Source organism: Monomorium pharaonis, chromosome 6 (genome assembly GCF_013373865.1).
Source record: "Monomorium pharaonis isolate MP-MQ-018 chromosome 6, ASM1337386v2, whole genome shotgun sequence".
NCBI lineage: Eukaryota > Metazoa > Arthropoda > Insecta > Hymenoptera > Formicidae > Monomorium > Monomorium pharaonis.
In genome coordinates, this window is record NC_050472.1 from 6,498,435 (window position 1) to 6,524,972 (window position 26,538).

At 34.7% G+C, this 26,538-nt stretch overlaps 1 protein-coding gene across 4 annotated transcripts; it reads right to left on the reverse strand.

Annotated features, from left to right (window-relative positions):
- Positions 1 to 1,903: 1,903 nt before the first annotated feature.
- Positions 1,904 to 26,491, reverse strand: LOC105834991 (box A-binding factor). 4 transcript variants are annotated; one of them, XM_012677898.3, is made up of 8 exons: positions 26,295 to 26,491; positions 10,054 to 10,529; positions 9,341 to 9,959; positions 8,114 to 8,674; positions 6,954 to 7,079; positions 5,630 to 5,765; positions 3,022 to 3,187; positions 1,904 to 2,438 (listed from the first exon to the last, which is right to left on the reverse strand). In XM_012677898.3, exons 2-8 carry the CDS (start codon positions 10,524 to 10,526, stop codon positions 2,345 to 2,347), a joined length of 2,175 nt encoding a protein of 724 aa, XP_012533352.1. In that variant the 5' UTR covers positions 10,527 to 10,529; positions 26,295 to 26,491; the 3' UTR covers positions 1,904 to 2,344. The 4 variants fall into 4 exon arrangements, with proteins under 4 accessions (XP_012533352.1, XP_012533351.1, XP_012533349.1 ...); XM_012677897.3 differs by lacking the exon at positions 26,295 to 26,491 and adding an exon at positions 13,496 to 13,902 and having other exon boundaries at positions 8,123 to 8,674; XM_012677895.3 differs by lacking the exon at positions 26,295 to 26,491 and adding an exon at positions 13,496 to 13,900.
- Positions 26,492 to 26,538: the final 47 nt, after the last annotated feature.

A 26,538-nucleotide genomic window follows, 5' to 3' on the forward strand; every position in this document is an offset into this window, starting at 1 on the left:
ACTTTTTCAACACGTTTACACATGGCAACATATAACAACACTACTAAAGTTAAAGATAGTTATCAAAATGTTAAATGCTTAAAGTCAAATTAATCAAAAATCTTGATAAGAACTTTTTTCCTATACGAGCCTCTTTTTACACTTCTCCTTTAACGTATTTAGATTTCAGCTTCATTGGATAGTGTGCTATTAACGCGTATTCTTAATTTAAAAGCGGAATGAAAAAAAGATTGGACAGAGAGTGATTTCCCGCTATGTTTTCTGAATTATCAGACGATGAGGACTTTCCTGGTAGGGAGCGCATCAGTTCAGGCGTTCTCTGCGACACAGTCTGTAATATCGGTAACGCAGAAACCAAAGAAGAAATCGTTACGAATGTGTTACCGATATTATATCGATCCTAAGAAACATTTGAAATTTATTTTGCAAAAAATCGACACGACAAAAAGCGCAAAGAAATAAAAGAACAAAATAAATGCATTCGGTTACAATGTGCCGCGCTTTTGAATCCTCAAAAGCTAAGATGCATTATGATTAGGCAACCTAAAATAATAAATAAAAATAAGCGATAGGAACACAGTTTAAAATGGCGTTCTCTAATTCGAAAAATTAGATACTGACGTCGAAGTGATTCCTTTGGTTCGTGATGATACAAACTTTATCCACGTATCCGACTGATGAAGATCGGACGCTTCTCATCAACGCTCAATATTCAAGTGAATACAAACATTTATAATGTATGTACACGCTATTTCTTTCTTTGTACAGGGTAATTCTATCTATTTAATACGACCGCTTTGTTTAACGATAACCGACGTATTTCGATGTCGAAACCAGGATTGGGAAGTAACGTTACTCATAACGCTGTTACCGTTACAACTTCGATCTTTACTCTTTTTTTAGTAACAGACTGGTAACAATGTTATTTTTCTTTTTCAGTAATTGTAACGGTAACGCAGTACATTTTTTTAGTAACAATAACAAATTTATGTAACAAATTTATTTTTATCGTTACCTTTAACATTTTGGATCTATTTGAGACAATTTCCGTTGTATATGTGTGTATTTAATTTTTAATCTTCAAATTATACTGATATAATCTGTTATGCGTTGTGTAGATGTTTAAAATCATTTTAAATACAGTTTTAAAACGTTATAAAAAAATATAATTATATATTGCCGTTTTAAGAACAATTTGAAATTATCATGTTAAAATTTTTCATACAATTTTTCATTCTAAATTAAAGAATTACAAAACTTTCAAATCTTATTAAAATTAAAAAATAGAACAATCAAAGCGCATATAAGATAGCGCTAATTATTCGTGCGATTTTTCCTTTAATTTAAAAGCGAATACAATAAAACAGTAAATCGTTATTTTTTCAGTAACGGTAACCAATTTTTTTAAATTAATAATTACAAAACGGTGACTAATTACATTTTTGACTTTACAGAAAAATATTTTCATGCTAAATTATTCTCACGCTAAAAAAACAGTTACTTATTTTTAATTTTTTTCTTTTAAATAACAGTTATCTTTACAAAAAGTATTTTTCTGATAATAGTCTTAAAATATACTCATCATTTGAAACAAGTAATATATATTTACTTAAAATATGTACTTTATGTAAATTTTTGTATACACATAAAAAATATGTACTTTAAATAAATATCGTATACTTCAAATATAAGTTCATATGAATATTTCACAAATTTGTCGTAAGTTTATCATAAGAATCAAATTTATTCAAAATATATTCTAAAAAATAATTTATAATTTACTTATTATTTTGACTTCTCTCTCTCTCTCTCTCTCTCTCTCTCTCTCTCTCTCTCTCTCTCTTTGATTCAATATTTATAATATTCTTTGAAGAAGTATAAATTGTTTATTTAAGTATATGATATTAAATTTTTCTAAAATTTGTGATAAGTAGAAGAAAAGCAATTATTGACTAGATGTTATAAAATTTATAATTTCTCGTAAATTTCTCGTTTTTGTGTTGAATTCTGAGGATAACCGTCCAAATTACTTTTTTATTGTTTATAACGGCCATTGGTCATTATCGTGCTGTTATAAAAGCTGCATTTTAATATGGCAAGTAGCCGAAAGTTTTCCAAGTTTTATAATTATGTGAAATATTAATTTTTTAACTTTAGTGTAACTTGAAAGGCTTGAGTATAACTTGTAAATGACGTAATTGATTTAAATGTTTGACGTAATGTGTGTATGCAAAAAGTAACTTTTCCAATCCTGGTCGAAATTTAGTAAGGTCGATATACGTTCATATTAGAGCTACAGTCGGCAAGTACAGAATTTCTACAGACTCTACAGAACAGAATGCCTTCACGACTTCTCAGCATGAGCGGCTGTAGTTGACGTTATAACCGAGGTGATGTCGCTGCTGGATTGACTAGTGATTGGTTCTAGTGGTGGCACGCTAAAATAATAAAGAGAACAGCATTATCAAATAATTATCACGTTATGCTCACCAACTTTTTCGATCTCTTATGCTGCCTTCTTTTATTTAATCAAAACATTAAACGATATGTAAGAATGTAATTTAGCAATTATATTCATTTTATATTATTTTTAAATCTTAATTTGTATAAAAATTTATGTTATATTATGTAGAAAGTATTTCAGAATTATATTTTTTTTTCTTCATAAATTTTCACTAAATTTGGAATTTTTAAATAAACAAAACTCAAGTTATAAATGTATGTACTAATTAAGATATACATCCCAAAAATCTTACTCATTGTTTGTTTTTATATTTCTGTTTAAAGCTTTTTCAAATTATTCATTTTATTTATTTTAATTTTTGTAACTAGTTTATTAATTAAATATAATTAAGAATTAGTTTATATTATATTAATTATATATAATTAAGAACTAGTCATAGTTTATTATATTAAAAAATGTGAGAATACCTTTATAAAAATTTAATATTAACAGTATTAAATTTATGTATATAGGGTATGCACACAAATTTTCAACGCTACAAATGATTTGTGACTTACGTAAGGGTAGTTTGGCGATTCAATACGGCGGCGGTGGGTAATGCGAGAGGCGAGTGTGCATGCCCTAATTGTGTTCCAGTTGGTGTACCTACAGAAAGACAATGCTCTTCGACCCTTCCACCACCCCCACCCCCGCTTGCGTACATGTTCAACTGCAACGAGTCCACTGCAACATCAACAAAAAGACAATATCGGTCACGATTGCTTTGCTCGCCACACTTTATGTGATGATCATGTTCTTGAGTTTCATAAACTTTTTTTAACAAGTGATATATCTATAATATGTAAATTGTACTGACTTTCACGATATTCGCGCTATTCAATATTACTCGATAATGTATTTAATATATTTAAATCTGTACGTTTCTATTTTTCGTTAATTATATCTATTTGATACATAAGAAATATATGTGTCGTATTTCATATTATTACATTTTACAAAAATTTTAAAATTTTATAAATCGTTTTATCATTACGTCAAAGTATCTGCGTAATTTGAGTGTTATTTTGTTGATTTTAAGGTTACTCAATTTTTGTTTGTTATTGATTCTTATGTAAAATCGCGTTTCGTAATACTTATTTGTAAATATGAGAAAGTAGCATTACGAATTTAATCCAAATTTTGACATATACTAATAAAATTCTAATAAATATTCGTGCAAAAGTTTATTTGGATTCATTTATTCATTAAAAAATTTTAAACTGCAGTAAAATAAAGTCATTTTTGATGCATAAACCATTAATATAGTAAGTCTAATTTTTTGTTATTTTCTTTTTTGGAGTTATTTTTAAAGTAAAAATTTGATATTCGCGATTAAGTTCTTTTATTGTTGATTTAAAAAGAAGCCTAAGAAGTTTTTACTTTTTAAATCTCTATATCTTTTAACTGGGATTATACAGCCGAAACCTTGTAAAGATATTTAGTGATCGGTTGGCTTCTTATCACGATGAATATTCGAGATGCCCATACGATTTTAATCTTTATTTCATTGTCATTCACTTGCGAAGGCCGACGTGTGATTTTCGGGAAAGATAAGCGCATGTATTCAAGTAAAATTTCACAAATTGTTATTTGCCACTTGTGCACATCCGGCTTTGCAAAGCTGAAGCCCTGCGATTAATTGTAAGTCTAGCACCAGTGCTTGTTTGCATTAATTTAAAATCGTATGTGATCAATATAATTCAAATATTAGTATATAATAGTATATAATAATATAATAGTTCAATTATTGTATAATAGTTCATTTATTGTAATGTAAAAAAATTTTTCGTTTGTTGATGTTCTTTTTTAGTTGAAATAGTGTTTTAGAATTTTGCTAGTATGCCAATTAATTGTACATTTTTTAGAATTATGACTTTATGTATAAGAAAAAAAAATCAACGCATGTCGATTAACGTTCCATGCCCCCTCTCACATATCTCAACACGCATGTTCTTCGGGTTAATCCCCTATCGATGAGAAATACGTGTTAGCCGTTATCGGAGCACATCCCGAGTTCTGACCAATCCGCGCCACTATCGGCTGTTGTGTACTCTTGTCGGAACTTCCCCGACCCTCCTTTATGCTGTCACATGTACATGCGATCATGTGTTTAGTCGGCCATCGCGATTGTCGATGGACGGGGACAGGAATTATTGGTTGACTGTTCCATGAAGAATATTTATACGCGGAGAAACCGATTAGTTATTATTTACACGTCGTTGATAGTGATGGTAAAAATAATTTTCAGCTTAAAATTTAACCTTTCGTGCTTGATTTTTTTCTGGAAGTAATTGTCTAATAAACATCTAATTCGCGTCTTATCGAAGGTTTTTTAAGTTCGATAATTATACATCTATAATTAAAATTTTTAATAGCAAATTAAAATAAGTTTCATTCAATTTCAACGAAATTTTGATTCACACTAAATCCATCATTTTGAAATTAAGTGGCGACTTTTTAATACAGTTCTTAAGTCTTCAAAATTAGAAGAAACTCGATATCTTAATTTTTATGGAAAATATATGCATTTCATTTTTATTTTGTTCTATATTTGACGAATATTTGACGAAGTATGCATAGTAAGAAATAAAACTTCCAATCTTTTGTCAATTCTATCCGTTATCTTCAAAATAAACCCAAAACAAAGTTTCACTTCTCTATCTTTTTTTGAAACATATGAATTTTTGAAAGATATATAAGTATATCTCATTATTTTCCCAGACACGAAAGAGCCTGTACTATATGTTCTAAAAAATATTATCAACTAATGATCCTAATAATATAAATAAATTTGTAAATGATACTTTTTTAGCGATCATATAACTACTTAAATAATAAGATATTAGAATTTTATATGTATCATTATTTTGCGTACAATAAAAATTCCTGGAAGTATTTCACTCACTTCTACCTGTAGGTACACCTGATTTAATTTATTCATTTGAATGCACATTAATATTCGTGAAAAATAGAAGTATACAAAGTATAATTGTCAATTAAAATATTTCGACAAACGACAAAAGATGAAGGTGTATATCACGTATGGCTGTTAAAATGTTATTAAATTGATGGGAGATGTTAGTAGAAATAAACTGTATAATGTAGACTTGCTCACCGAAGACTCACCAAGTAGACTGGACTTGATATCGGCCTTGTGGATACCGCTAGGACCAGCTAGATTTCCAGTGATGCTCGAGTGATTCTTCGGTTTCCTCTTCCGCGTCTGTATTCCTTCCTTTTTCATACTTAAAGGCCTATTCACCTGTTCAGATAAATTTACTTATATTCGTAAGAGCACCTATCAGATCTTTTTGTCTCAACATAATGTAAAGAATTTTTGATTGCGCAAATTATTGCCTGAACTAGATAATATTGGAACCTGGACCTTCCTATATTTCGTCCAGATATCTTACACTAGGAAAATGCTTTGTTCTATAAAAATTTTATCCAAAATTTGTACCAAATTTGTATCAAAATTTTGTCAAGACAACAAAACGCTTTGCTTAAAATATGTCCAACATAATAGTTTAGTTGCTGTGAACAAATATGTTATATTTTGTTATTATAACGCGCTTCTGTTCAGCTGTTTAATCAAACATAAAAAATCAAAAGCGGAAAATTTATTTGATAGAAACAACTAAAGATTTTGTGAAACAGGACACTAGATTACTGTTAGAAAATGCCTCAACTAAACGGTTGGAGATACTCCATTTTTTTCCTAGTGTAGCCAGATCGACATGGAAGTATATGGTAATATTTATTACGATAATCGTTGATAATCTTACTTTGATTAATTTGATGCTATTTGTATTTGAATAGTTCGCATATCTCTACTTTTAATAATCTTTAATTGGTTAAAAAAAAAAATCGCTCGTTTTCGGTCTTTATATTATGACTAATAAAAACGGAAACCTATATAGAATGGACATCATATCGATCGAACCTCGGTACAGCGCCTCGATCTCTGTTTTAATTAAATTTATTGTCACGATCGTTTGCACAGATTCGCGCGATAATCTACGCTCCTTTACAACGTCGAGACGGGGTCGTCTCACGCGTAAAAACAATCAAGTCGTCGTTATCGCGCTTAGCAATCGCAAAAAAAGCTGATAACGACGCGCTGACCAGTTCGCAATAAGATTAATGTTAATTAAAAAAATGTACCCGTCGTTTTCTTGGTGTTTTTATATCGCGCCAGGATAGAAGGCATTGTAGCAGTTCTCAGAACGTTACTCGGAAACGATAGAAAAAGAAAATGCTACTCTCTTTATTAGTTACTTTTCTTTAAAATAATTAACAACCATTTATATTTTTATCTGCATTATTAATATTTATCTGTTGTTGTTTTAATAATGATCGTAAAATGTAAATAAAAGAGTTTGATCAAAAAATTTCGTTTCCCCCTTTCAATTGAAATATGTGAATAAAAAAGTTATAATTTGGAACTCACGTTATGCAGCTTGAAATAAAGGCCGCAGGCATTGCAGACCGGTTCGCCATTGTTGTTTCGTCGCCAGAGGGTTGTGTTACTTGTCCTACAATTCGCACATTGTACTCCTACCCTCCGCACATTAGCCTGCAATATAAAAAAGGCATTTTCGTACTGACCCTTCGAGCGACACCTTTTTTTCTACTGAGCACATTCCTATATGAACATTTATATTTTAACGTTTTTGGAGTCGCTGATTACGAATTTAAAGTGAAATTTTTAAAATTTAAAATGACGGACATTCTTTAAATGTGAAAAAAGTTTTCACGGGAGAATTCTTCGCTCTCGGCGGACGATGACGACATTAAATGTTGCGCCGTCGTCGAGAGACGGGGAGTATTTGAAGAATCGAGACAACGAAATGGGAGTGCTCAGAGCAAGAAAAATAGAGCAAACAGCCGCCAGCAAGTCCCGTAGTGATTATTTGCTCGAGATAACGTTCTCCTCTTCCCTCTGTCTTTGGTAGCGGTAGAGGGAAACGAGGAGAAGAGAGAGGGAAACAGAGAGAGAGAGAGAGAGAGAGAGAGAGAGAGAGAGAGAGAGAGAGAGAGAGAGAGAAGAAAGGCAGAGGGCGCGAGAATATTACTTAATATCGAAGCCACGTACTTCATAAGTGAGAAATTTATCAGGGTAAATATCAGTGGCCTCGTTTAAACAATGGTCAAGTGAATTTCGGACTCAACAATTAAAACATTTAAGAACGGTAATCTGTCTTTAATCTTTCACCTCCCATACAATATATTTTTCAGAAACATTTATTTTAAGTTAAAAACTATTTAGAAATCATAAGAAATAGATAAACATCAATTTCTTTTTCTTATTGTTTTCTAAAAAGAGAGGAAGAGATACAGTTTCAGATTCAACGCATAATTCAAGAATCCGGACAATCAAACTATGAAGTGCAATTTTAATATATCATTCAAATTAATAATTAAAATAAGTAAATTTATTGTAACTTGCATTAAAAAAAGAAACAAATAATTATTTAAAAAAAAAAGAAATACACACAATTAAAATTAAAATTTAAATTATCTGAAAATATGTAACTTTCGAATTATGCATACGAAAGTCAATATTCAAGAGATTATATTAATTAGGTTACGTAATAACATAATTCGCACATTGTTTACCGGTGCAACCGACTGCTTCGGTTTCGAGCATCGCATGGGCGGCCTGTTCAGGCCGTTGTTCATCTTGTTGTAGATCCCGCAAGCGTTGCAGAGGTAGTGACCAGAGCCATCCCTTCTCCATAACGGTGTCATGCTCGCCGCACAGTTGACACACTCTTTGGTTTCCGTCGCTATGACGGTTCCGTCGAACGCCTCGTCGGCACCGGCAAGCGGAAGGGTGGTCCACCCGGGGGGTCCGCTCCCGCTCGTGGAAACGCTGTACCCACCGCCACAGTTGGGGTACAGCTGCACGTTCGTGGTGTCGTTGACGGATATCGCGGAGATCGGGTAGCTCTGGACGTATTCCAAAGTCGGGGGTGACGGTGTGCTGCCGCCTGGCCAGTAAGGATCACCCGACGAGGATTTCACGTACTGATACGACGGCGCTCCCGTGTACAGAGTCACCTGGGAGCTTGGTGAGCCGGGTTGCTCATAGTGCAGCGTTCGGGTGGCGGCCAGGGACGATGCTAATGTGGGATCGCTTTTCATGTACGCGCTGCCGGTTGATTCTACCTATTAAATGCGAAACGTAATTTTGCACATTCTCTCAGTTTAACGCCGTGACATGCTGAATCCTTTGATTACTTTAGATAATAAAAAATTACATATATTTTATTAGCAATTCTTTTCGATAATAATAAGCAAATGTATATAGGATAAGTCCGAGTTAGATAGCCATAGTTTTTTAAATTGGAAATAGCATATCTATATTATTGCAATAAATAATCAACAAAGTGTTAACGCACTCAGAGTGCTTTAATGCTTTTTGCACTCGTGCACAAAAGACCGACTTTACGCCATCGTTACATAACGTACTATTTATTGATTAATGTTGATTTCTTTTACGCCAAAGAAACAAGGTATCTTAACACAATTATATCAAAATTATAGAAATGTTATTACACCAAAAGAAATTTACCAAATTGAAATAAATATTTGTTCAAATTATAGAAAATGTTATCTTGTTTGAAATAAATATTATTTATTTTTCACAAAACTTCTGCATGGTACTATTTGAAAGAAATATTTATTTCAATTTAGTAGATTTCTTTTTCAGTGTATAAATTATAAGTTATAGAAAAATGCTGTACCCAACGTGTCGTTTTAGAATTAGAAATGAAAAGACCTGGACAATATGAATTGCAATTAAAGAAAGATATATCGTTCAGCTTTGCTCACCTCGGTGACTCTCGAACCAAGTTGCGCCGCTGACGGATACGCCAGGATCACGGGGTCTCCCGGCTTGGCGTAACTATAAGTCGGCGCCTGTTGAAAGGTCTCACCGGCCGACAAATACTGCGTGTACTGGACGGTCTGCGGCGTGGGCGGAATGGCGACCGGTTCCAGCGTGGTGTACGTGTTCGGCGCCTTGATGGACTCCGCGGCGGCTGCGGCCTCAGCGTCGTACTTGACGACGTTGCTGACGGCGTCGGCGTAGCTCGTCGCGACGAGCTGCTGCTGCTGCTGCTGCTGCTGCTGATGACCGGCGCGTATACCGTCGATCGGTGGAGAGTACGGGGGCGCGGGTGATCCGAGATGGACCGTGGAGCCTGACTGCGTGACGATCGCCGACGTGTCGTAATCCTCCGTCGTCGTTAGCACCGGCGACGTTTGGTATCTCGTCCCGGACGGCTGATGATTCTCGTGCGGGCTGTATCTTTGATGCCCGGCCTGCTGGGTCCGTCGGTGGTCGGGTACTTGTACGGTGATCACGTGATTGTCCCTTCGGACCTCGTGACCGTCGGAATAAGCGTATATCCGATCCACTCCCATTCTGTCTGGCGCGGGTGTCTCGTATCTTTGCGCGAAGAAGTCGTATTTCGATATGATAAACGTTTTCTCAATCACTCTCTCTAATTTTTGAACTAGTAATGCTTTCGGTACTTTCTTACCTGGGCGGCTCCTTGGTGACCGTAAGTGTGGGGGTAGACTCGGGGGTTTCGGAGACTTCGACCTGAACCTCCTGTCCGTTGGTCGTGGTGACGTAAACGACGCGCTGCTGTTCCGTCGATCGTTGTTGATCCTCAGCGGTGCCCGTATGGGAAATCTGCACGTAGTGTTGCTGCGTTCGTTGCTGTTCCTCTTGATAATTGCGCTGTTGCTCGTGTTGCTCGTTTCTCTGCTGAAGTCCCTGAAGGTTCCCGGTGACCGGATTGGAGTCTGGCGATTCCGGATCAACCTCGGCGATCCCCTCGGTTATATGGCCGGCGGTCGTAATTGTTCTTACGTGTCTTCTGGTCGTTATCACGCTTTGAGGACTTCCGGCTGTTCGATCTTCCGTTCTGGGAACTTGGGACGAATTATCTTCCGCGCGGTGACCGTCCCATTCCATCTTGATCTCTTGTTTTACCAATGTCTCTTTCATGTCCTGGATAAAATGGAAGTTCCATTTCAGGAGCAATATCTAATCTCATGTAAATACATCCAAATGTGCATTAACTATTCCTTGGTTTTATTTTTAATGGGACGGCTTTATTCTTTTAACACTCGTTTCCTCAAGTCACTGTGAGAAAAGAGTTTACGTCCAGAAATAATTCTATTATTATCCTTCCTACCGCGAGAATAATTAAAAAATATCTTATCTTTAATAGACATATTACGTTATTTATTACGGATAACTTATCAAAAAGATAAATATGTAAGAGGGAGTCTTTCAACTTTCGCAGTCTCTCAACTTTTCGGAGCAGGGTAGTATAAATAAATAAATGTTAATGATAGATACAACGACGCGGCCACGTGCGAAAACTCGCGTGCAAAGGCACCAGGAATAACGTACGTTATCGTCGCGATAACGGTATGGTACAAGTAAAGTCATATGTCGGATTTTCAACCGGATAACAGATGAGATTGGTGTCTAGGTCGGCGATTGCGCGAAAACTTTTACTCTCATCGATAACTTTCATTCTAGTAAACCTAATCTAAAAGCAACATGCGTTATAAATAATTCGCTATTAGTTAAGGAAATCTATCGCTGACATTCAATACTGACGTTTTCGATCTCACAGAAATTAACTCTTAAGGAGAAAGAATTTCAAGTGATAGATGTTACATGGTAAGCAAGTTCTTGTTTTATAGGACTTCGCGATATTGTTACTAAAGATCTAGGATGACTTCTACATATACTGCATCCGTCAAAACCTCAGTTCATTAAACATTATTTACCATGCTTAAATAAATTATAAAGAAATTTAAAAACAAAATTCTTAGTTTGTTATATTTATAAAAAAAATTTTTACACCCTTGCTATCGAAAGAGATGAGGTATATGGCCACTCATGAATGAAACAATCAAACTGAACGAAAAATATGAGAGCTAAGCATTTGTATTTTGGTTCATTTTGTATATGCTTCATTTATTTATTGTCTTCCTATTACGTATCATGAAATAACCACTAAGCTTTTTACACTTCCTATAAAGAGAATAATCATTTCATATAGTTTATAATAATACATTGCTGTGCCACTCACAACATTGACAAGTTGATTCAATTCAACTTTAAAAACTGAAATTATAATACAATACTAATATAACATAAAAACATAAGGTTTGCAAACAGATTATTTTTACTCCTTCCACTGCGGTGCAAGTAAATTTTTATGCGACGTAAATATGAGAAATTTGCTGATATAACAATTAATACCGCTGATTTAATGTTGAGCAAACGTATTGCTCTAAAATTAGATTTCTACTAAATCAAGTCATAATCTGTTCGTCAAAATTTCGTCAATCAACAGGCTGAAGGCTAACGGACTGGATTAGTCATTTTTTCAGGGGAATCCTCGAGACACGCGACACGAAATTCACGTTTCGGCTCGCGGGCGAGAACACAAACGGCGGGTTTAGTGACGCGGGTGGAGGAGAGGGAAAGGACCGGGGACACACCTCGTCCGTCTCGAGAAAAAATGCGAGAGGCACTGTTTGTCCTGCGTCACACTTCCGCTCGGCAATGTCAAGTTTCGACTTCCGGCGCGCGAGCACGCGACGGCTCTCTTTCTTTGGCAAAGACCTCGCGCGACTTCCGCTATATCTCGCCGGCGATGATCTCGCAATCCGTAGGTATTCCGGTGCCGTGAGTGTCAAATCTAATCGTAATGCGACGGGTGACGATCGGTTTGTAAATGTGACAGCGATGAAGTGAACGAAAGGAATTGGTTATTGTAAATTGTAAGTAAAATTTTAATCGGAAAAAATTATTTTTCGCGCGATGACAATTCCATGTGTATCATAACTGAAATAATAACAGAGGAAGATCAATATTGATCGCCAATACTGGCATAGAGCACCTAAAGCAGCACCTCCTTATTTCTCGTAAAAGTAAATGTTGCACTGTATTAATGTTGATAAAAATATGATTTGCTTATTAAAGGAGTAAACTCATAATTTATGGCTTTTTTAATATAAAGTCTGAAGCAACTAAATATCTAACTTAGAGCCGGTTATTCCAACTTCTTGGTAAACTTACCTATCAGGTATACGTGCCTAAAAACATGTGTCTATCTTCTTTTTTTTCTAAATAAATAAAAACAGGTACAGATTTGTCTGATAGGTAAGTTTACCAAGAAGTTCGAATAAACGGCCTTTAATCTAACCTTCATATATGGTCGCGCTATATTTCGATTTGCGAAACAGCACAAAATATTTGTATAATCGACAGAAAATGTTGGAAGGGAAAGAAAAGAAAAATGTCACCTAATACGCCATCAGATAGAAGACAATTTCTAGCTTACATTTTATTCAAAATTTTATTTACTTTGTTTTATAAGAAATACTATTTAAAAAACAAAATATATGCATCTTCCTCTAATAATAAGAAACGTTTTATTGTCAAATGTTGAAGTGAACAATAACGTTTGTTAAAATTGATCTATTTTGTTACAAATATTATTTTATTAAATGAACACTTTCTCTTGAATGATATTTTTAATTGTAGTCGAATCATTCAGTTATATTTTCAGTAATACTTTGTGTTTTATTCGCGCAAAACAATCGCTCGTTATTTCAAAGCATTAAAGACGTGAAAATATCTAATGTGTCTATCAAGATCTCGCAAATGGCGTAAATAATCAATAAAAGATCGTTTCAGACTTCGATCTCAATTGACGTCATAAAATTAATGATAATTCATAACTTATAAACTTATAGTAACGTTTCGAGTAACTTCTCTCAGTTGTTAATATATTTGTTCAAGCAAAATCGCAATAACTTTGATATTACATAACGTATGTAATGCAAATGTTAAATAAACGTAAAAAAATTTTCAATTATAACATCAAACTATGAACATTACTTTTCTATATTTTTCGCGTTTCATTCGTAAAAATCAATTGTCAGTACCTCGTTTGCCGCGTGTCGCATTTGAGCCGGGTTTTCTTCCTGTTCCCGCGTAACCTGCGATCTCGATCGCACCGAATACACTCTGATCTTTGAAACGGATACACTCAAGCCGACCGCATATATCAAACGGTGTGTACACTCGGAAATATTTGCGGGATGATGAGAGTGTTCGGAAGATCGCTCAGAAGAGAGACGCTTCACCGACGGGAAGCGTTTTACAACTGACGAGCGCAAGAGAGATGACTCGTCGTGGTGTCCCACAAAGAGACGGAAGGTGGAAGGAAAGAGGTGGAATTGTAGTGAAGCTACATCGGTGGCTCGGCCGCCACCAATGCGTTCTTCTTGCCGTCCATCAACGAGCAACGAAGAGAATATAATGAGTGAGGAACAACGATATAGTGAGAAATGATGAAGTGTGAGTAACAGTGAGAGTGAGAGTGAGAGTGAGATTGAAAGGGAGAGAGAGAGAAGGGAAGGGGGGGGAGGAGAATGAGAAGAAGAGAGAGAAAAGCTGTAAGAAGAACATGCAGCAGACAATTTAGATGGACACCAACAGCAGCGGGAGCGACCCGATTGGGCGGACCCTTGCGTCTCATTGGCCGACCGATTGCGAGATTCTCCGTGGTTATTCTCGCGTGCTATTGCCGCAAGAATCGATCGCGTGCTACTCGTCTCTTTCTCTCTGTAACTCGATGAGAAAATCTGACATTTTGCACGTTTTATTTACACCTTTCACAAATCTGCTTCTTCTTTTCTTTTCTACACTGAGCTTAACTCCCTTTGAAGGAATAAGTGCATCTAAAACGGATTTATCTCTTGAAATAATCTCGAGTATTAGTTGTAATAATAATAATAGTTGTGTAACACTTCATACAAACATTTTTTTCCAAAGTATATATTTTTCAAGTATATTTTTCAATATTCCTTCTGACGATACTTTATGCTAGACAAACATTTTGTAAATATTACATTCACGTATGTACGTTTATACAACGTACATGTTAGCTTATAGGTTTACAGATTGTTGGTATTACACCGCGTCATGACAATAAAATCCAACGAGACCGTGCATTCGTAATTCTGTCCAGCCGGATTGGACGAATTACGTACAGTACGGTCCGGGAGGGAAAAAGGTCGCAGAGGGAATCCGTTTGTTTGCTCACTGATAAGCACGATGAGACGACGAGAGATAACGAGGGACGACAGGGGAACGAAACATGTCCACGAGATCGTCGTCATAGTCGGCCATCGTTGCTAATGCCTTGCATCGCCATTTTGTAGCGGCGACAGCTTAAGGGGAATGATGATTCATCCATATATACTGACCAGTTTGAAAAAGGGATCACTACGGCGAATTCGTAATATTGTCTCGTTTTAATAGATCAAAAAAATAAATAAAGATATTCATCCCGGAATTATAAAATTTAACGTTTAATCGAATTTTATGCTTACATCACAAAGTTGTTTATAAATATATTTTTGATATACATACATCTCGATTATCAATTATTCGAAATCATGCAGTCAAACTCGCCGCGCTTATTATGTCCAAACCTAAATTAACATTTAAGATTAAAAAAAAGTCTTAGAATAAGAAATTAAATAAAATGACCTTAAATTGATATTAGACCTGTAATGGCTCCAGTTTTTTAATTATCTGGTTAACTTATGGTTAAAAAGTTATGGAAAGCTTGAGTGAAGCTGGATAAAACATCAAGTTAAGCCTAACCATCAGTTTTAAGATTAATCCAGATAATGAAAAACCGAGACGTAATAAAGAAAAAAACAAAACTTAAAATATGCACACAAAAATGCACGCAAAGAAATATTTTTTTATTCCTAAAAGAAACAAGTGCCTACTTTTCGTTTACTTTTTATCTTTAAAATTCTTTTTTCTCTAAAATTGAAAAAATATCAAACTTATCTGTCACAAGTTTTGGATTATTGATCCTATTGTTTTGTTTAGGCCCATAACTCAAAATATATTATTTTCTTTATTTATTATTTTTTATTTAATAACTTTTTTCTTCTTTTTAACAATTTTGTTTATCACTTAACGTCATTTAATCTCTTTTCTGTGAAAATTATTCTGTTCATTTTTTTCAAGTCCTATTTATTCTATAAACTCAAATAATATGGTAGTATAATAAATTTGGACATAATAGCAGAATTAAATATACAAATTGTTTATAAAAATAGCATTCAGTATTAAAAAATAAAAATTATATACAAGTGTTCGTATTTAAAAAATAGTGAAATTTTCGACCTATGTTTTATTAAACTTTTTTAATATGTGTACTATTTACATTATAAATGCTAAATTTTTTAATAAGTATTCTGTAATAGAATCTATGTAGAAAACGTGTTCCAAATTTCCAGATATTTCTTAGAATGCTGTACAAAGATTTGTAAAAGATCGAAGTTATATTAACTATTCATAAATTAAATCTTATTATAATTATAATATACAAATAGTTATTGTATATTAATAATGACAATATATTTAAATTATCTGCACAATAAACGTGCAAATCTTAAAGGGGCAGACTAACGATTAAGTCATAGTTAATTTTTGATGTTGCGATACTTGCCGCGCGATTAATCATGGCCCAATCTCAACGCAAGACAGGAAGGAAGAAGAAATAGTAACTTCAATTATGTATCGTACATACGGAAGAGTCATCTTCCGATAATGACTATTGCTTGCGTCACCATGCACCTGATTCATTTCTGCAAACGAAACGTCATCAACAACGAAACCGTCACAATTTTTGATAATTGCAGAAAAGGTATATTCAAGGAACGAAACTAGAGTATACTTAATCCCCTTGTAGTTCAAACTAATTTATCCGCTTATTATGTTTAGACAGTTAATTTAAAATTTAAGATTTAAGAAATTTAAGATTAAAAAAAATTTAGAACAAAAAATATGATAAAGTCAAATTGATATCAAGACTTGTAATAATTGAAAAAAGTACATCCAAAATATTCACAGAAAATCTTTTCGTACTAAGAAAAATGATTATTCAATTTTTTCTCTTTAAATAATTATTAAAAAACATATTTTATAAAATTTATTTAAAATGTGTTATAAATTTTAATACCTTTTGGAATCAAGATTATTAAATTAAAATTAAAATTTGTTTATAGTTTCAATTATTTAAAAAAAAATGTAAATTTATAAGTACTTGAGGACATGATAATAAGTATTTCTAAACAATTTGTGATAAGAATATTTTAAAATTATTCAAGAATTAAGTCAAGAAAATATTCTTTGTTTAAGAATTATTACATAAAAAATAAAAAATAATCGTTTTTCTTAGCAGTAATATTGATATATCTTTTAAATGTATGATATATTTATAAACTGCATCAAACTAATCTATTGTGCTTATTTATCCATACACTCAAAAAAAATTTTTGCTGAGATAGACAGATTTTTTGATACCAAAATGTATCGCTAATTTTTTTTATCTGCTAGAATTTTGGCTGTCACGTATAGAATTTATAATTCTGTTTCTGCCAGTTAGATTGATTACAATACATATACATATCACAGTATTTGCTAATCATTTATCTGCCTCAGCTAATTTTTACAAACATATAATTTTGGTTGAAGTTGCAAGATCATTTTTTTAGTGCATCTAAAATAAAATTTTAGAACAAAGAAAACAAATTTTATCAAAACAGGAAGTAGGAGTAAATTGATCTCAAATTGGGATCTCGTAAGCAAGCGATATCTTAATTTTCTCGAGCATTTTCAATTTTTGTTATTAATTGCCAATGTTAAATGATATATCAAGCTACCATATGTAACCAATGTTTTCTATACTTTACAATTAATAATCGCGATCTCGATGATAGGCAATTAAGATAAAGAGACGCGTTTGCCGCCATAAATTTATCGATTTGCACGATCGATACGAGGTACGGTAGGATTTCTGGAAATCGCGACTCAAGAGGAAAACAGATATATTTTTGGGCCGAACCTTTGAACGCAAATGGAAGTGCTCGGAATGGCGTACGTGACGCCGTCGGATACTTCTAGCTGCGATCGCAATGATACCGGCAAGCGCGCCCGCTCGATAGAAATCAAGAGCACATTCACACGCGCACACGTACGTCGCAGGTTTCCTCTTGAAACAATATACCGCTGATAAGAACGAGCTATTACGAGCCACGACAAAAGAAAGAGAGATGATTACACGCAATTGCAACACACACCGAAAGTTTGATGGGACGAATCACAATTTTATTGACTTTATATAATAATTTTCTGTTAAATTGTATACAGATCAGATTACGAGACATTTTATACAAAATAAAAAGATTGACACGGTACCAGGAAAACAATTTTGAAACTTATGCTATTAATCGTATGATTATATAACACAAAAAATGTATTAACAAGCAAATATAAAATTAAGAATTTTATTTTGATGCAACATTTGCGTTTACCTACATTTACACTTGTTATTTAAATATAAAGTTAAAGTGGAGGAAATTTGATTTTACATTACGTATCTTCATTAAAAATTATTAAATAAAATGACAATACTAGGAATAAAAAAATAATGACGTTCTTGTAATGAGATTCTAATAAATAAATAGTAAATAAATTTGTAGGCATTTTAATCTCTATAAATATAAAGAAGATCAATGATATTTATTTCCTCTTTTTCTTTAATTTATTAATCCAGCAATGTTATTGCCCTTTATAAAGTATCGATTGCAAAAAGGAATATAATGCCCGTTTCCGACGGAATCATAAAAACCAATCCCACTTTTTCCAAGATCCGACGCTTCGATAAAGCAACAATTCGATATGAACTTGGAAACGCATCGGCGCGGATTAGCTTCGCAGTGCAGTCACGTTAAACCACCTGCATACAGAGCTTTACATGGGTGAAGTTTGGCAATCGTTCAATTTTACAATCGTGTTATGCCGCGGAGTAAGCAAACAGTACTGGGCAAACAAGAGGTAACAGCGACGCGTGTATAATTGCACGAAAGATTTCTCAGCGTCGCAATGACGCCCGATTAAAGTGTAACAGACTAGTTTCATGTAAATTTGTTTTTCTAACAAAAAAAAAAACCATTATTTACCCGAGTCATCATGTGTTTATTGAGTTCAAATAACTAAGAACCAAGACATATACTTCAAGTGATAACGATTAATTGTTATTTTTTATATATATAACTTCTATTACATATAATATATAATTTTTACAATATTTTATCTCTTTGTATACAAGCTTTGTAATAATATTTAATTTTATACGCATATCTCATTAAATGTATATCTCAATTTAACTTTTAATGGATTAAAATTTTCAATTAATTAATAACTGCAAAGCGTTAAATTTCTAATTAAGCAATTAATTTAATAATATTGACAGCATTAAATAAATATAGATAAAAAGTAATCAGAATATAAATAAAGGATTTTTATACAAAATTTTATATGCTATGAGTTTTGTGCATCTGTATTTGACTTTTGTCGCACGTGGACGTAACGTTTTATATTAAAAGAATCGTGGATATACATGCATATGATTATATGATAAATGCGCGGGTCGTGCAAGATAGACAAGAGGAAAAAGTAACAGTCGAAGGCGACGAGAGATCATTTGAACCTGAAGATACCAGGACCGATACACAAAGCGTGGCGCGTCACGCTGTACATCGTCGATGGGGAGGCGCGCGTGGTGCCGCCACGCTGTCAAAATAAACGGCACTATCGCGATTTATCTCGTTTCCCATGATAATAAGAGATAAAACTGCATCCTTACATTAGCTAGTATATCAGCTAAAATGATAATTTCAGTCGTCGGATTCGCCAGGAGCGCGTAGGGCCGCTCCTACTCGCCTCCGCCACGTCAATCTTATGGATTTCCCCAGGTGAATCTCTCGGGGATTCACAAGGCCGGACCCCCCCCAGGAAATCTCGCCTTGACCCTCCCCGGTGGTTTCCGCGAACAAGTGTAACCCGCGAGGAAAAGGAAAAATGCGGCGGAAGGGGTCGGATCTTAATTTCCCGCTTATCTTATGGTTAACCTAAAGGAAATTTCTGAAGTGCGTTATCTGACGCCGGAGTAATTCTCGGAACAAATTTTCCGCGGATTTTCATTCAAGCGGAATCTGCTGCACGAGGGTAAAGAGGGCTTACGAGATTTACGATCGAAGCGGGCAATTCATGGCGCGTACAAACACTAACGTGGATGTTGATTCTCGTTGCGGAGGTGCGGAAAAAAGGTGCGGAAAGTGTTGTAAGCCCCCCTGCAAGTGGTGACACAAGTGAGAGATACGTGCGTGGTTGAGAGTATTGTCACGGTGTTGTGCACTGAAAATTAATGCCTGAACGAATTTTCGTATTTTTCTGAGGCAAACACACACGACGGAAATAAAAATCGAGCGAGCAAAGAGGATTTACGTCATTAAACGGGGCGCGAACGCGTCCGAGGCCATTTTCTTTATCAGTAGAAATCCCTTATCGTCGTACGTGCGGAAAAAAAATACAGGTGTGTGTAGACGCGCGATTGGTGTGCGTGTGTAGGTGAAAATATCCGTATCGCTCTGAATCTACGCGAAAATGATGTCTTATTTTCGCCGGTTGACATCATGCAATTCAAAATATACCGATATACACAGTGTCCTAAAATTAACAAATGTACCTTTTAACTATGAGTTCTCTTGATCAGTAAGGAGAGATGTGATTTTTTGTACCAATATCAAAACTCTTATTTATTCCGAGAATAAGCTTTTTATTTTAATTGTTGCGTATGTCTATAATCGAAAATAAATTAAAATTCCATTCCAACTTAAAAATTAGACTCTCTTCGATTAAATATATGGAGAATTGTATGGCTCCAGCTTGAAATTATGCCTTGCAGTTTGATGACAATGTATTACGGAGATTTATCAAGGCGCAATACACGATGGAAAACCAGCTAGTTCTCGGATCTTATTGAATGCTGAGAAGCTAATAAAACTTTATTGCAATTTGTCATCGTTTTGTAATCAAGTCTAGTGCATTAAAATGGCGAGCATAGAAGTCCTTTATGGTGTGTGTTTAAGTGACTCGATGCCTCACGTCCGCAACGCAACACGTGCAAAGATGAAGAAGGTTTTACAACGCAATTACTGAAATTTACAACGAGAGACAGAACTGTCTCAATTTTAACGTCGGCGGGATTAACATCGCGCTACGACCGCGTTGCGCAAACACATGTTTCGTGCTCATTGTTTTCGTCGCAAATATAGTGCGCCCGTTCGTCGTGAAATGTCCGAAAAATAAGCCAGAGAACAATTATGAGAAATACCCATTTTTTTAGGCCTAGATTTTTTCAATCGGAAAAGCATGATAAATGTTTGAAAATTTCGAAGCTTTAAAAATTGAATCTATTGTTAGATTCGAAGAGACTAAATTAAATGTCTCATGCACCCACAGCACACACACACACACACACACACACACACACACACACACACACACACACACACACACACATACAGAGCGAAGGTACGGCTATGGTGATGTTTGCGTTTCTGCAGAGTAGCGACGGGATCGAAACTTTTTATTCCAATATTTGTATTTCGATCGTTCGGCCACGAATGGAACGTCACGAGACCTTGAAAAAAAATGATTTATATCAGGATCGTATTTGGAAACCCATGCTGCTTTTTCCAGACCATCTTTGATGGATTTTTGACAAGAGATTTTATTAACGAAATCTTATTAACGTTCGCTTAGCATATTGTGTGTGCATTCTTCCGTTATAAGTCAAAAATTTCGACGTATTACTGCCATAGATAAAAATACGTGCAATATTTCTTAAATTAATCTCATATAAACTTTTTGATGGGGTTATACAACGAATAAAAAAATATTAAAAATATATTTTTAATAAAAATTTATAAACGACATTGTTTTGTAATTAAAAAAAATATATGTTGATCTGTCTACAATTATTATGACATTTAAATTACATTAGAAAAAAGAGATAAACAAGTTTGCAAAATTTGTCCAATTTGTGCTATTTTGTAGAATCACTAAACATGAAAAACTGAGAAAAAAAATTAACTTGATTAAATGTGTTAATTAATTTTCTTCAAGTATTTCTATAAGTATTTATGTATTCAAATTAAATATGTCATATTTGAAATTTAATCAAGTATAATTTCGTGCTGAATGATTCTACAAAACAAGACAAGCTGGATAAATTTTGCAACCTACTCTGTCTTTTTTTGTAATATAGCTTAAATGTGACATAATAATTAGAAATAAAGTTATTATCTTTTTGAATTGAAAAAGAAAATATCGTTCATAAAAATTATAAATTAAAATTTTGATTAGTTTTAAAATTTTAAGAAATAAATAGACTTGTTTCTTGACAGAATACTGACGCAAGATTATTTATTACATAAAAGTTTAAAGTATTTCGTATAACATTTTGACATAGGGCTCAGATTCTTTTCAAGTAGCAATAACCATTGTGGTTCAAGATTGTATTTTTTTTATGTTGTAATATTGATTTGTTGTTGCCACTTAAAAAATACTTAAATCTTTGAAAAGTTAAAATGTTGTATGAAATTTTCGAACTTTTTTGCCATAAAATTTTTGCCAGTTCTGTCAACAAACACAGCAGGTTTATTAATTTCTTTTCATTATCACTAAAAATAAGTTTTATTATCGTCGGTTCATTATACAGTTTTAAATTTGTAATAACTCGACGATCAAGTTAGCTTGGCTCCATAGAAAGATTCCTGGATTTAGAATATTATATCAAAAATATTGTATCTATATATGTAATCGATATATTACTGAATAAAGATGACATTTGCAAACATTAATGTTTAAATTATCCACATTATAAGAGAAGAAAAATCAACTCGTTTTTTAAGAAAATGAGATATTATTATTTGAACTAAGAAGATGCTACAAAACTAGATAATTATATTACACTTGCAGAGACTAATATATTATATAATATATAATACCGTTATATAATATAACAAGTCAAAAAATTTGTGTCAAATTTAACATATAATGCATGTCCCAAATGGTACGCTCAAATTTTTGTGTTAATTTAACACAAGATAAATATGTAAAAAAGTAACGTACATATTACATAAAATAATACAAAAAATCTAATACTTCGATATAGTTTGAAATTAGAATATGGAAGCATATTTCTTCAGTAAAATTAATAAATATAATGTATTGACATATAAGTTTTATATTTATTAATCTTAGGAATTAAATGTTTTAAAACTGTATTATTTTATTTATTTATAAATTATGTTATTTTAACACTAAAAAATGTTGAATATTAACGCAAAATATACTAATAAAATAATAAATAATCACATTAGACGTTTGAACGTTTCCATAGATACAACAGAGAATTAAATTTACATTTAAATATATTAAAAATTCAACACCAAAATTTAACAAGATCCAATTTTCACATAAATATAAAATGTTTTTACTTTCTGAGTGTCATACACGATCGTAATGAAGAAAGTGTGCGCTTATTAATTGTGCCCCGATTCAAATTCAATCAGAAACATAAGATTTTATTAGATCGTTATTTCTCAGAAGGCAATAGCAAACAACCGAGTATCTTGTCAGGAGAATCCTTCTAAACAGCCCTGATAGAAATATATTATTGTAAATATTTTACAAAATTTTAATGAATTTTAAAGAGTCTTAATGAATTTTAATACATTATAATAAATTTAATAAATTTCAGTAAAATTGGTCAATTGAGAGAGATTTTCAATAAAATATTTCCATCAGGGATTCCGTTTAAACCGGCGTTAAAACTGCAATGCCCATGTATCTGTGTTGTAAAAGCACACACCACAAAAATGAACTAAAACTTCTGACAAAAGATTTAAAACCTGAGCTTGCGTATGACACTTCTTCGCAAAGCGAAGCAATCTCTACAAGTACAATATGAGAAGATTCTGTTTTGTAGCATTTTTTTTATGTTCACGTAATATGTTCTTCTAAAAACAGACTGGTTTCTCTTCTTACGTAATGCGGATAATTTGATGTTTACGAATGTTATCATTCAGTAAAATATTACTTATATTACTTATGATACCTATTATTTATGATAGGAATTATCTTATTAAATGAACGAATTATCTTACTCATACGTGTGAAAAAATAAATCTGTCTATTTTTGCATCTAAATAACTATTGTTGTTTTTCACACAAAAGAGCATAACCTACTATCACCCTTTCTTTTTAAGCTTTTAAATACGTTGAAATGTACGTAAAAATAAGAAAGGCGTATGTGTTGAAACATTTCTTTTCTCATCGTCAGTATAATTTCGTGCTTAATGATTCTTTATTTAACACCATAAAATAGGAAAATGCTAAAAAAAAATCACACAATTGCAAAAATAATTCTACCAAATGGATATTTTGTGCGTAAAGGCTCGGAGACATTTTCCAAAGATTCGGAAAATACTTAAAAAATATCTTCATAAAAATTCAAAGATTTTCAAATCGTCTAAAGGAGTAAAGAAGCGAAGACTCCCGATCGCTGTTGCATTTAATCCTTATTTCTCGACCGATGCGATATTTTCCCAAAGTAAAGTTCAATGCTTCCGAATAAATCGACGCGATATCGAGGGGAGACGTCGTCGCCGACGGCGCAGCGCGAAAGTCGGCCGCGTGTCGCGAGGACCAATAATTAACGTACACGACAAACAGTATTATCGTCATTGCCTGATATTATTCCCATTATCTTATATGTACGGCGGCTATGTGCTTAATGATTAATAAAATATTATCTGCGCTCAGAGGATGTCTCTCTTCCTGGCGACAAATAGTTTCGTGCCAGACGCCGGCGTCGCGTGATCCGCGGGCGAAAACGAGAATCGGAAATCGGATCGATCGATCGCACGCGAAAATAGAGCGTCGCGAATATGATCGGGAAGAAGGGATGCGCGCGAAGTGATGAAAGTCGTTTTGTTTCCCGTAGGGAAGTGCGAAGGTGGTTTTTCGGTCGCTCGATTACGAGGCTGCGTTTTCATCGATATAAAGTGAGGCGGAATTCTCGCGAAATTCGCAGTCCGAGATTTATTGGAAATCAAATGACTGGTGGATCGGGGGTGAAAAAAAAAAAAAGAACGGAAACGGGCACGCGTCGTGCGTAAAGTGCAAAGTGGAAGTACGATAATTAAACGTGAACGGCGCGTGGAATTTTATGAAATTTGTTAGGTGAGTGTCGCTCGCGTCTTTATATACCCAAGAAGATACGCGCCTCGTCGAAATCTTCCGTCGTTCCAGTGGAAACCAGCCGCGCACCGTCGGGGACATAATCCGAGTTATCGATTATAATATTTACATTACCGACAAGCGCGCGTTTCTCCCGCGATCGAGCGATCTTAGACACCGTCGTCGCTCCGGGATGTAACTCTCGCCACGTCTCTCGAACCAGACGCGGAGACGGGGAGTAAATTAATTAAACGTTAAAATAATAAATATGCCGCGAGCGAGAGGCGACTCCAGAGGTCTGCAAATATTTTCGTGTCACCCGACGTTACACGCGTAATTTAACGACGTGCTCGCGACAGGCGGAGATCCGGGGAACCTTGAAAGAGCGAAATGAGGAGGAAAAGAAGGAAGCGCTCTCGATGAGAGAAAAGAGAAAGACGGGAATCTAGATTTCTCGATCGTCCAGATCGCGCGCGCCGACGAGGTGAAGGAGGAAGCGGGCCGCGCGTACAAAACACAAGTGTCGGCTCGGGCCGAACATAAAACACAAGTGTTCCTTTCGTGCGCGGCGGCGGCGGCGGCGGCGGCGGCGTCGCCGCTCGCGTTACCGCGGATGTTCTGCTTGCGCTCGGCTCCTTTTCTTGCGTGCGTTTCTTGTCTCTCTTTATCTCTTTCTCTCCTCCTCTGTCTCACGGCGATCAGGTAAAATCGCGCTGGCGTACGAAATCCGCCACTCCTGAATCAATAGCTCGAACCCCGTAGGTATTTCGTCGACAAATACGTTTTCGCTTGTAATTCAAATAAAGAAAAAAATGGAGTTGTAATGGACTTCGGACTTTATTACGCTTTAATATCTTTTGTTTTATTTTAACAACGTCTGTTGCAGCCGTTCTTACACCGAGAGGGAAAAACGTTGCTGGTTCGACTGAATTTTTCGACTTGATTAAATTTCTTCAATTCAACTGTTTATGTGTTTCAAATGTATCAATAGTTAAATTGACGTTCAGGTATTTTATGTATTTAAGTTAAGTGCTCGAACGGAAGAATTGAATTTAACCAAGTTGAAAGATTTAGTCAAATCAACGACATTTCTTTCTCAGTGTACATTTGGAACGTTAAGTCGTACTCGGCGTGTGGATTCATAATTCAACGTATTAAGTTTTGTATTAATATTAATTAGAACTTGTTCTGCATATTGGTATCACAAAACCGCTGATAAAAACTAATCTATTATACGATCTATTTCTCCTGTTATAGAAGTAAAAACGTGAAGGAGAAGACTGTCACTCGAAATATTAGCCATTTCACTTATATTTAACGACCAATTTCAATTATCAACCTTTGTCTCGTATTTAAGGCTTATTCCTACGTCACTTGTTGGCGCAAACAGAAGCCAAATTTATTTAACGGCGAACAATTTGCGCTCGTTTAAGTCGATTCGTTCGATGCGTGCGCCGGCGCCGCGGCGCCGCACCGCGCCGCTGGTGTTTCCGTACAACGCGCGGAATCGTGTACGAGCGGAAGGTACACGGGAAGTTAAGCGATAAGGGATTTTCAACTTACGAGCAACCTCGACGAGGGAAGAAAGGCGAGGAAGGAAGCGACGAAGACGAGCGGCCGGTGTAATTCCTCCTGGAACTGCCTGCGACGCTCGACGAGCGACCGACGTGCCCTGACGTTCTTGGAGCTCGCTCCTCGTCGTTACTGCGTCTACGCTTGTGCGCTTGTGAGCGAGACACGCACGCGGCGCGCGCTTGACACAGGTGCGCTTCCACGGAGGAGAGAGCGAGGAGACCCCAGTGCTACC